At 48.3% G+C, this 12474-nt stretch overlaps 1 protein-coding gene across 1 annotated transcript in view; it reads left to right on the top strand.

Moving 5' to 3' along the window:
* Nucleotides 1-12474, top strand: part of SLIT3 (slit guidance ligand 3) — a 586308-nt gene that overhangs the window by 374336 nt on the left and 199498 nt on the right. Inside the window, exon 5 of the mRNA XM_012780961.2 lies at nt 12231-12302. Coding sequence (XP_012636415.2) covers nt 12231-12302 — 72 coding nt within the window. The remainder of the gene's footprint in view (nt 1-12230; nt 12303-12474) is intronic.

Raw genomic sequence — 12474 nt, 5'->3', positions numbered from 1 at the left:
CCCTGTTCTGGATGGGTCCCCTCCTGCAGGGGGCGGGGGGCGCCTTGGAGGACAGGCTGGGCCCAAGGACAGGGCCTGGGCTCAGTGCAGCATCCAGCGAGGGTGGCACTTCCTTGTTCCCAGAGCAGCCTTGGGAAAAGATCCTGGGACTCCCCACCTGTTCTTGGTTCCCTCATCCTGGGGAAGCCCCAACGCTGAGATCTTTTGGAAGAATCTCTGTCCCCCAGCCTCACAAGCCCCTGCCTGGCTTCTGCCTGGTCCTTTCCTTTGGTTCTCTCAACATCTCTCTCTCTCTCTCTCTCTCTCTCTCTCTCTCTCTCTCTCTCTCTCTCTCTCTCTGTGTGTGAGAGAGAGAGAGAGAGGAGAGCACACATACCTGTCTCTATCATCTCTTTATCTCCCATCTGTGTCTCCCTTTCTCTGTGTCTCTTTCACTGTCTCTTCTCTGAAACGGCTATCTCTGTGTGTGTTTCTGTCTCTGACTTTTATTTTGTCTTTGCTTTCTCTGGTTTTATTGTTTGCATCTATCAGTCTCCCTCCCTCTTTATCTCTCTGCCCTTCTCCCTCACTCCCTCTCTCTCATCTTTATATCTCTCTGTCTGTCTTTAAAGGGACCACTCATTCACAGACTGACCCCCTCTCCAGCAGCACTCAGAGGCTGACTTTCCGGCCCTGTCCCTTGCTGGGGGGGGGGGGGGGCAGCTTCTCCACTGGGTTTGGAGACAGAAAAGAGGAAAGAGGCCTCTGAGTCCTCCTCTAGCAGCTGAGTCGATTTCAGAGGTGACGTCACGTCTTCCCAACTGTCCCACTGGCCACCTTCAGGCCCCTGTCTTCTCCTTCTGCCACATGGGAGTCTCCTGCCAACTTCCCTGCCTGCACGGCCCCCGTTTCCCAGCCAGCTTCCTGGGGGAAGGGGGTGTTCCAGGAAGCTGGGCACTTTCCCAGCTGTGTTCCCGTCTTTGCACCCTCTCCATCCCAGCTGTTGTGCTGGACTCTGTGAGGGACAGTCTCCCTGCAGGCCCCGGGAAACAGGCTGAGCGGAACCCAATGACTGCTTTCCTTCATGTTGAACTTGACCTGGAGTCGCTGCTTCAGTTTTGGCATTCCTATGCAATGTGCTCTGGGGCAAGGAGACAGCTTCTTTTTCTACTCATTGTATTTGAATGCTGACTTGAACAGATGCAAGTACCTGTAAAGACCAGTACTGATAAGTACTTACTAGGAGCCAGGTAACATGCAACAAGCTCTAAATTCATTAGTCATTTCATAGTAATTCCTTGACATAAGTATTTTCATGGTCCCTATTTTGCAGGTGAGGAAACTGAGGCTCGGCCAGGATCATCTAGCCTTACAAACTCATACAGCAGGCAGGTGGCAAAGCTGGTCTTCATGCCGAGGCCATCCAGGCTCCTTAGCTGTGTTCCCACTGCTGAGCCTCACACCGCCTCCTGGGGGCTCGGCCACAGGCAGGACTTCAGGAGTCCGGCATGAAAGGGAAGGAGTTGAGTTACCAGGAAAAGCGTGGTGCAGGCTGCCGTCAGTGAACCGTCTCAGAGAGACAAGGGAGCATTTCAGAAGAGGTCTCCGCCCTGCCTCCTACCTTGGAGGTCCTTGCCTCTTTTCCAGGGACAGGGGGGCTTATTGTATTTGGCGTGAGACTAGCGGCAGCAGCCTCACATTGGTCACTGGTGAATTTCATCTTTGCAGTTGGCTGGGTCCTCCCAGCGCTGATGTCCCTTGTCTAGTGCCTTTCAAGCTAAACGGCCAGAAGCAGGTCTGGGATTAATTATTAGTGTTAACTTCAAACTTGGTGTAAATCTATTGAACTGCATCCACTTTTATATAAATAAGAGAACAGCATCTATTCTCCTGTAGTCAATAGCAGCACATCCACAGGTGTGAGTTATTAGCAATAACTGTAATTGCTTTGAATGGAACAATAAATAGTGCGGGGGTCGTGATGAGAAATGTCGTTCTATAGTATTAACATAGCTTAATGGCTTAAGCTGCTATATACTTCATCCGACAGCGGGCTTCCAGAAGTCAGCCTTGCAACTCAGGGTGCCGAGCTCTTGCCGAATTGCTTTCCTGCTTTGGTAGAAGATAATTTTGAGCCTTTCTGAAGTCACATTGATTTTATCGGCAGATGGCCCCAGGATAGCGTCTCACCTTCACCGGGGAGGTTTCACTTATTTAATGGGCTTCTGAAAAGTTACAAGAAAGAGCAGGCATCTGCAAGCCACATTCCCTTGAGCTGCATGCAGCCCCACATGCCACATTCCCACCTCTGGGCAGCTGCAGTCCCAGGCACGGTCCCTCCCCAGAGTAACTCTAATGCCACCTCCCTTAGTAAAAGGCAGGAGTTGAGTCTTAGCGTTAGGGACATGGCGATATAGGAGAGTGTTCTGTGGATCTTTTCTGAACATCTAAGGTTGCAGTGGAGTAGAAATTAGGAAGTAGTTTCAGCCCCTGGATTTCCTCTTTTATTTCCCCCGCCCCTCTCCCCTTATACCCACCCCTGACTTAATTTCTGCACATCCTCAGCCTGCATGAGGGTTTCCAGATCTTTTAGACTGTTTGGCTGGGAAAAGTCAGATCACAGTGTAGATTATCCCAGAGATAATCAGACTTGCAGGCTGCCGATTATCCCCTTCTAACATCTCCTGGAAGCTGATGCTAAAAGCATCTCCTTCTGCACCGGACTTTCATTATCTGCATCGTCCTGGTCTCAGTGAGTGCCAGAATTCAGAGAGGAGGAGGGGAGCAGTGGTTCTTGGAGAGGACACACACAGCCCTTTTCTGGACTGGATTCATTTTCCAGATCTGTTGTATCCTCTCAGGCCAGGTTTAAACTCTATTCAGAAAAGCCAAATTATCCATCTGCTTAGCCTGACTTCCCAGTGTAACTGCTCACTCCCGCACTTCAGCTTAGCTCACTAAGCCTTTCTCAGTTGAAGGCTCTATCCATGGCTCCCGAGAACACAAGCCTATTTTAGGGGCACTAGTTCTCAAGCATGCTACCCCACCAGGGACTGGAGGTGGAAGGACAGAGGAAGATAGCCACAGCTCTTTGTAATCCGAAGGAACAAAGTGGGCTTGGAAAAAATAAATAAATAATCCCCATAGATTGAGTTATTCTCAGCCATCCATGAACCAGGCAATGGCATGAAATCATGTTCGCTTATTTTTTTATCCGTCCAATAAATGTGTTTTGAGCCATACGTCAGGCCACCTGCCCAGCAAAAGCCCCTGCCCATATGACGCTGACGATGTAGTGAAAGAACCGTCCTAGGGGACCACATGGCCTTACAAGCCCAACCTGCAGTTAGCATGCAGGTAAAGCAACAACCAGTGTCTCCAAAGCCAAACTCACTTACACCTCTGCCCCCGTGGCTAATTTGCCTTTAGCCCTTTGGTAGAGTTGAGTTGAACAGGGCCCCGGGACAGTGACTGAGTTCGCAGGACCACATTCATTGGTGGACGATCTGCCATAGTGTGTGAACTTTCTTTTTCTGGAAAAGGTAAGAGGACGTGGAAAAGAGGTTAACTGAATCCCAGACTCACTCCCTCCTCCTCCTTAACACGGTCAGACAGGGGGGCCCAAGTGGTAACTGAAAATATAAATTTGAGAAAAACATGTGAGAAGCGCACGCTCCCCACCCCCTTCATTTTTGCTAATTATTGCATAGGTAGACCTTCACCTATGGGACATTATGCCTCTGAACCTAGGCGGTCAGGCCACAGATGAGGAGACTGATGAGGGTGTCCAGGTCAGCAGTTAATCACGACGCAGGCCAAATGCACACACTTCGTTTCAGAGCAATTCCATAAACGCTCCTTCCACCCACCCACCCCCACCTGCCCCACGCTCACAAGGTTTCATCTCCTAATTGCAAAAGCTTTTTGGCATGGGACCGTCTTTGCGAAGAAGGGAAGACTCAATTTGGGCCATCTCTCTAAAGAAGACACGGGAACAAGGACGCTTCTCCAATTAATCAGCAAATGCCTGGCTCCAGCGTTCGGGCCAAAGGATCGATTTACATAAAGCTACTTCTCGAGATGAATCTGCGTCCCCCTGCTCCCCCTGCCTTCCCCTTGTCAGCCAGCAGTAGACATGCTACTGGATTGCAGATTGACAGTGTCAGCTACAACAATCAAATTAGGGATGAAAGCCTCAGATGGCTGCCAGGGGAGAGGGATGGAGGAGAAGGAGGGGCTGGGGAGCGATATGTCAGCCTCGGAGGAGGATGGACTGTGTAGAAATGGGCTCCCTTCCCCAAATCCCGCTGGGCAGACACATAGCTTCAAACAAAGGGAAAGGGCAAAACACCACTCTCTGTACCTTTAAACCAGGTGAACTCCCATCCACAGCCAACCAAGGTTGGTAAATTAAGTCAAAACATCCCATCGGGCCTAAAAATTGGCAAGGGACTATCTCAGGTCCATAATTAGATCCTCAGAATCAGATGGTTTTCAGCATCATATTTCTGCACACAGTGCGAAGACACCAAAATCGCAATTGTATCCCCCCAAAGTGTACGTAATGAGGTGCACATGGCCTCTGTACACGTGGCCTCTGGAGTCAGACGCCCGTTGTTGGAACCCTGTTTCCCCGACCACTAAGTGACACAGGGAAGGCTAGACTAGAACAGAGGGCATGATTGGGCCGGTAATGAGAGCTTCTCAATCCTCTCTAATGTAACTAACTGCCTTGTCACTAAATTGTGATAATCCCAGGGATTAGTGAGCTGTTGAGACGCTCAGCCTCCGTGCCTTTTCCTGGAGATGATCAGTCAATTACGATGCTGTTTCATGAACACAAAGAGCCTTAGTTGGAGTTGCACATGATAATTAAATGAAGAAAGCTTCTATTTGGACTGGAACCGTTGGTTAACCCTGCCAGCCCTGGAAGCGTGGTGGATTGGAAAGATTCAGATTAAATCCTACGGCTGGAAGGAGGTGCTCTGCTCACAGGAGGAACGGAGGAATGATGGACTATTCCAAGCCATGGCTTGCTTCCCTGTATACAGGGCTTTCCAACTTGCCTGGCTCCCTCCGCATGTCCTGTTGGTTTACCCAAACCCCCCAAGCAGTCCTACGTCGGGCTCCTTTAGAGTGGCTACAACATTTGAAGACTTTTCCACTCTCTTGGCAATGAGAGGCCACATAGCTACAGCATCTAGCTCCTAGCCCTTGTTCTAGAACCAACCGCAGTATTCAATGGAGTAGGCACTAGCCATGTGTGGCTATTGAGCCCTTGGAAGGTGGCCAGTCCAATTTGAGATGTACATAAAATACACGTTACATTTTAAAAACTCGGTACGAAAAAAAAATGTGAAAAGGAAATATCTCATTAGTAAATTTTTACATTGATTACATGTTGAAATGGTAACATTTTGGATATATGGAGTTAAGTAAAATACTTTATTAAAGTTAATTTCAACTGTTTCTTTTTATTGTTCTTCATATAGCTAATGGAAAATTTTAAATTGCATTCTTGGCTTGTGCTATATTCCCTCGGGACAGTGCCGTTCTAGAATTAGCAGATCTCCCCTGGAGGGGAGCAGAATTAGTCTCTGCACCCTCCCAAGTCACAGACCTCACCTGCAGGTCAAATTCAACCCAGGGCGGGAGTGTCCTGTTGGCCAGCACAGAGAGTTACTTGGTTTTGATTTTTTTTTTTTTTGGAAATTAATCTAGATAGCCCCTGTACTCCCCCACCTCACTTGCCGGCTCCCCCTGTCATCCCATGCAGCCTGGCACGCTCATTTAATTTACCTGTGTCACCGTAATGCATTTAAGTTTGCAATCTTTAGAACATCAGCCCCCCTGAAAGAGTTGGGGGCCTGAGTAAAACAAACTGTAAAATCTTTTGCTCAGTGACTGGGAGCAATCTGCAGCGTGAGTTTAGATGTAGCTTTTCCTCTTGCTGAAAACAAAACAACAGTGAAACTGCTGCTCTTACTTTTCTAAGTGTCTAGATGTTTGTTTTACGTTTGTATAGGTCAGGGGTCTATTTCTTCGTATCTGGGGTGAATCAGGATATAAACTCCAACAGGACAAGAACTTGGACTGCTCCCATCTGTACCCTAACTCCCGATGTACTGCAACACATAGTGGGTGTTTAATTCATTTTTGTTGTGGGAAATAAAAACCCAATTTGACATTTAATTGGCCAATATCAAACATCTGAAGGGTACGGCTGAGGACTTTTCTAATGAGCTTGTCAGATAAAGCAGAAACAGAAGGACCTCTTATTGATATTTTTCATTCAGTAACTTTTTAACATCAAAGGAGCGAGCAATGTAAACTCCTACTGCAATGAAATATTCAGAAACAGAACTGGATCACTGGGAAGTAATTGTTTGGGGTTTTTTGTCCCGCATTGATACTTTGATTCCCTGGATCCCTGAGATAGGTGGCAGTTCTTTAGCTCTTTCAGGAAATGATTCAGTTACCCCATTGTAACCTCCCTCTGACAAAGGATGCCTTTGACTAGGCACCCCGCTGGAGGTCCCAGGGCTCCTTAGCTGGGACATATGCTTGGGGCTCATTTGATTTTGACAGTGACCCAACTGCAAACATATAATCTTGCTTATTAAGATAAATTGCCTGCAGAAGAGATGTACCTATTAAGATAAATCCTCCCTGAAGTCCACATTGTAAAATCCCCAGGGAACAATTTTTCCTGTGTGTTTGTCCCTCCTGCTGTATAAAATAAGCAAAACAATATCTTTCCCTGTCGTTCCTAGAGCAGAGTGATACTATATATTAGGAGTCAGGGTTCAGGCGATGGTGAAAAAGAGTTCAGCTTTATATAGGATGGTAGTGTTGAGAGTAAAAGAAATTTTAGATTCATGGATTATCTGTCAGAAATTTTTAAATCCCTAAACGAGTTTTGATTGATACCGACTGCATCAATAGGCAGGTTTCCTCCTACTAGGCAGAAAATGTGAAAGTAATTTCAATATATATTCAGGCAAAAGAGAATCACAATGGTAATCCACCGCCCTGATCTCAAATCCAACAATGGTTCCAAATAGAAATGCTTTTTACACTATCCCCTATTTTAGTTTGACTAATCAAGAGTTGATGGATTTTTTTTTTTTTTAATGTTACTGAAAAGGTGCCATGTTTGGTCTCCGTACAAGGAGATTGGAGAGGTAGACAAAGAAGTATAAACCTCATCAGATACCGGATTGGGTCGTTGCAGTTTTCTGTGGTCAGTTAGCTTCCTGTGTGGCCTGTTCATCCTGGGTCCTGGATGTGCCATCTTTTGAGAGTGATGTTCTAATCTGCAGAGAACTCTCTGATTGGAGAGAAGTATCCTTGAAGCCTTATTGCAAATGCTCTGGGTTGGATCCCCTTAACTGGTGCTGGTTCCTGTCCCCTGCCACTGTGGACTTCAGTGCTAATGTCTCATAACTGGGAAGCTCTTTGTCAATCTGTCCTTGGGTTGCTAAAGTCACCTCAGTCGGCATGACAGAGAGCAGGCAGGGCCTGGGAGCCTGCTTTTCTCTTGGGTGGTCCCTAAACAAGGACTGTCTGTTGATACAGGGCTGCAAAGGCCCGGCTCCCCTGCTCAACCATGGGAGCTCCGCATGGTATGAGGCTAAGGCCGAGACTCTACCTGATTGCACGTTTTTCCTCTTCACCATCCTGCTTCCATCCTGTACTGGTATCTCCTGGGAGCACGTCACTAATCAATCACTCAACTCCTGAGCCCTTGGCCTCAGTGACTGCATCTGCAAGAACCCAACATAAGACGGACCTTTTTCCTGAATCCAACTCTCCTGTTTCATCCAAAAGAATTTGGAATCAAATGTGGATAATCCCATCTAGATGACAGATGAGGGAAACTTGAATCCTTCCCTCAGATTTTATGGAAAGAGTATAGCAACATTGATGTGTTTTGTTCTTCGCAGAGTCGAAGGCACATGTCCTGGGGGTGCTGATACCCAGTGCTTTCAGCCATTTAAATCGAGGGCTCAATGGAGGAAATCTCCAGGAAGTAAACGCAGCCATTCATTGAATGCTGAGTGCTCCAGATGCTGTGCAAAGTTTATTCGTTTATTCATTTCATTTGTTCATTCCATTTTCAACAATTCACTGATAGAGTTGGTGAAATCAATAGCCTTACTGTAAAGATGGGGAAACTGAGGCATGGAGCATTTTAGTAATTTGCATGATCATACAGCTCATAAGTTGCTCCACCCACTTCAGAAACAAGGATTCCCCACGTCTCTCTTATCTTGACAATAATTTGGGATTGACACCTAGGAGCAAATCCACTCCACAAACTGCCACTTAGCACAGACAGGACTTCCTGGTAGTGTGAATGTGACCAAGACAAGTGCATTGTCCCCACCGGAGCAAAGAGGAAGACATTTCCCTGTTCCCCGTCTTGCAGGGGTAGGGGTGAGGGTGGGGACTGCCATCCACTGCTCTTCCAAGAACAAAGCAAGCCTGACATTGCGGGGAGAGCCCCAGGAAGCGTTTCCAAAGCTCCGCTGGAACTAGACAGCCTTTCAATCCATTTATCAAAGTGTCTGCAGTTCCCGTTTCAAGGTAGATGAAGCAATAATAAATTTGTGAAGAAAGTTAATCTGTGTCCAAAGCATTTTAGTAAATTAAAAAGTGGGGGGGGGGAGGAGAAGGGTGGAGGCTGGAAGAAGGAATATATTGGTTCTTGCCAACTCCCATTTGACTTACTGTCTCCTTAATAAGTCCTCTTTGGTCTTGTGTTTTTGGATGGAATAATCAGTCAGTTAATCATTTTCCAGAAGCTGGAAAATGCACTTTAGCTAATGCAGTTCTCCTTTTCTTTCAGAGCCCTAATTATTTAGAAAGACATCGCAGGCCTTAGCCCCACTTTTCAAGCAAGAAAGCCATCTTGTTTTATTTCCCCAGAAAAACCCAGCACCCCTCCCACCTTCGCCCTTACTCCAATCTCATACCTTTCTTCTAATCTCAAAAAAAAAAAAAAAAAAAGATCCTCTTCTCTGGTCACTCCTGGGCATCTCCGTCCGCTTCTCCCCAAGCTGCTTCCTTCTCGAAGGGTGAGGCACTGAAACCCCAACCAGCAATTGGCCAGAACTAGGCTCTCGGGCCTTAGGGATGGATTTTGCTATTTTTATTTAAGTGTCAGTGGAAAATGGTGGCTCTTGTCTCTCTCAAGGATAGTACTTAACAATAGCTCCATGCTCTGGCATCACGCTGAGATAAACACACTATTAGGAACCCTCACAAAGGCGCCGCGATAATTGTGAAGGGACCGTTACCGAAAACGAAGCACCCAGCCCTGAACCCTCCTCCACGCCCCATCAGTAACACCATTAAAGCTGTCAGTTTGTCAGCCCACTGGAGGTATTTATGAAATCAATATACAGTCCTGCAGATGGATGGCAGCGGTATTGTTAGCCGGAGAAGAGAGGCTCAATGGAAAATAAAATTAATAAAATTTACAAGCAGATTGTCATGGGGAACAGATAAATTCCCTGCAATCTACTGTTTTGCTCAATTGGGGCAGGAGGAAAGCAGTGACAAGGAGGTGGGAAGACAGTCGTGCTTTAAACTGAGCTCCTTAAAGTAGGAGCGAGGCTGGGGGTATTTACAGCAAGAGAGTAGCGAGCAGAAACCGACGCGCTGCCCCACCCAAGCGCAGGATTTCGCCCGCGTGGGAGGTCTCCCAGCAACACGGCCACATTTTTCCGTTTAAGTATCGCTCTTCTTTCCTCAACCCGCCGTGTTGCAAACCAGAGCCTTTGTACAACTGCTACTCCTTCGGGTATATTCCGGGAGGACGTCTACTCCAAAAGGGTTTTGCATGACTGAGCAGTGTGCCCCTCTGCCCTGCTCCCAGCCGTGGTTAAGGCTGCTGGTCCTACCCTCTCTCCTGGTTCCTCCCCCTGCCCCTGAGCGTGGTCATCTGCCATTTGCCAAAAAGTGCAAGTGGAGCTCGTCTTCTAGAGCCACCAGAGATAGCAGCCACACCTGGGAGAGTGGCGGGCAGAGGCTGAAGACCACCGTTCGCTTGGCAGAAAAGACTGGGCCCACCGTGGTTGCCGGAGCCTCGGGTGCAGCCCGGATGCCTGGTGGAAATTGCATTAGTCGGATGACAGGACCTGGGCCCCTCGCTCTAGAGGCTGATGGAGAGCAGCCAAGTGGCCTCGGTGACACCGCCTGACCTCTGCTGTCATCGTGGGCTTTGTTCAGTGCCCCGACTCCAGGCTGGAGCCCTGCTCATTGAATCAGGCCTGGCCAGGGGAGCCTGCGACAGGGCTCATTGTGCATTTAAATTTACTTACGTCGGTTGCAGACAGAAGAAACTGGATTTGAGATGGGGAGCACCCTGTGATCCAGCCCCAGAAGCTACTAGTACTCGCACCTGCACCCCACCCCAACTCTCAGCCTTGTTTTAGGGCCTGAAAGAGGCCTCAGACAAGCCTCACATGTTGTGAGTTTTAGCCAGCTGCTCAGAGTATGAAGCTTGTCTCAGCAGAAGAAAGCAGAAAAGTGGATGCCTCTTTTCTTTGTTTCCCCTCCTGCCCGCTTGTAAAATGTTCATTTAGACTGCGGAAGTTTTAACGGAGGGTGGTTGCCTGACCACTCCTTGCAAATATATCTGGAGTCATATTTGGTTTCGGTTAGATGCTCATGGAAAATCAGTATAGGAGTGTCCATAGCCACAATCTGTAGGGCAGCTCAACTAGGACCTGTTTACCCTTGTGCCCAGCAAGTTCTCCTTATAGGACCTTGTATCAAGGAAATAGCTAGGCAAGTGTCCCCAAGAAGTATGGGCAGGGAAATTCATCCTAGTATTTCTTTAAATGGCAAATAAATAAATAACTGCCCCCTCCCAGCAATTTGGGATCATATAGCCACTCATACAATTGGATGATATGCAGCCATTAAAAAATGTTGGCATCCGTAGACTGTTAATGACATTGACAGATGATCTCAATATAGTAAGCAAAAAAATAGGTTATAACTGACTATATATTATGAGGTCATATTGGCGAAACTTACATATATTACTCCTGATTGGTAGCAGTGGTTAAGTCTGAGTGGTTAATTTTTTTATCTTAATATTTGAGAGTTTTACTGTGTGTGCTTTTCAAAGTGATGAGTATATACGTATGTGATATGTACACCTTTTATATCTGAAGAAAGCATAAAGAGCTATGTCCCTAACCCCCGTCTCTGCCTGCTCCCCCTCCTCCATGCCATCTCCCCAGGGACAGCCGTGCGGAACCGGCCGTGGCTGACACCTGGCCGTGGCTGACGCCTGGCCTGAGTGTTCTGCAGGGCCACCTCGCACTCCGGAGGCCTGATGGGTCTTTGCGGATTGATTACTCACTGAGATCCCAGCGGGCTTGAGGTCTGAATGAAAACAAATATGTGTGTTTCGTCTAACAAAAAGTAAAACCAGTAAACAAAACCAAAAAGCCTGCGCCGTTCTTAGGAAGGAAATTGAGGCTTTGGGGGTGCTTAAAGCCTAGGACGGTACTTAGGTTTGAGCCAGATGCGGGCGGGCTCTGACACTCTATCCTTGACCCTCCTCAAAGCAACACTCAGGCGCTGCTTCGTGCTACATGAGGTGCCGGTGGGACCCCCATTTTGGATGGGTTTGCTGAAATGCAATTTGAATTCATCATGCCTGTCACTAAGAAGATCCAGGAGGGCCCCAGAGGTCTCTGGGGCTCTGGAATCAGCTGAAGTGGTTATCTATCCCCCATCAGAAAATCAGAATGGCCAGGCTGTGTTCCAATCCAGGATGACAAAGGCAGAGAGTCCAGTCGGGAGCAGCCAAGGACAGCCCAAGAGATGGGAGATTGAGTGGTGTTGACCCTGCCTGGGGGAGGAATGCCATGTGGGGGTGGGGCGGGGGTGGGGGAGGCCAAGGGGTTGTCCCTGGGAGGTGGGAATTGGGTGCAGTGTGTGCAACAAACAGCCCAGCGTCTTGGCTCGTGGCCTGGAGGTGCGAGACCACCCACAGAGCCCGCCCTGGAGGCCAGCGGCTCCCGCCTGGTAACCATTTCAGCAAAGGCCATCACTGGAGGAACAATGTGAATGCCTGTAGCAGCCTGGGGCCTGAGACTAAACAGTCCCCCAAACGCTTCTGGTGGCAGAGGCAGCCTCCCAGAGGTTTTGTTATCATAATGAGATGCAGATCAACCTCCGGCCGGCCTGGGTCTTTAATGCAGTGTGCCTCTTCTCTTCCTGTTTAGAGATCTGAGCGAAAACCAGATCCAGGGCATTCCGAGGAAGGCGTTCCGAGGCATCACCGACGTCAAGAACCTGTAAGTGCAGTTTGCTTTGCTTTGCTACAGACGTGGCTAACTCGGGCTCCTCGACCAGAGCGGGGTGAGGGGTGGGGCGGGAGGGCTGCGCTTAAGAGGTTTCCCAGGAACATGCATTGGATGCCCTGTTCTTCCCTGGCTCTCCACCCCCAGATGTGAGCACTGGCGTCCC

This window comes from Microcebus murinus, chromosome 21 (genome assembly GCF_040939455.1).
Source record: "Microcebus murinus isolate Inina chromosome 21, M.murinus_Inina_mat1.0, whole genome shotgun sequence".
In the NCBI taxonomy this organism is placed as follows: domain Eukaryota; kingdom Metazoa; phylum Chordata; class Mammalia; order Primates; family Cheirogaleidae; genus Microcebus; species Microcebus murinus.
Note: the sequence above shows the minus strand (reverse complement) of the source record. Positions and strands in the feature narration are given on the sequence as shown.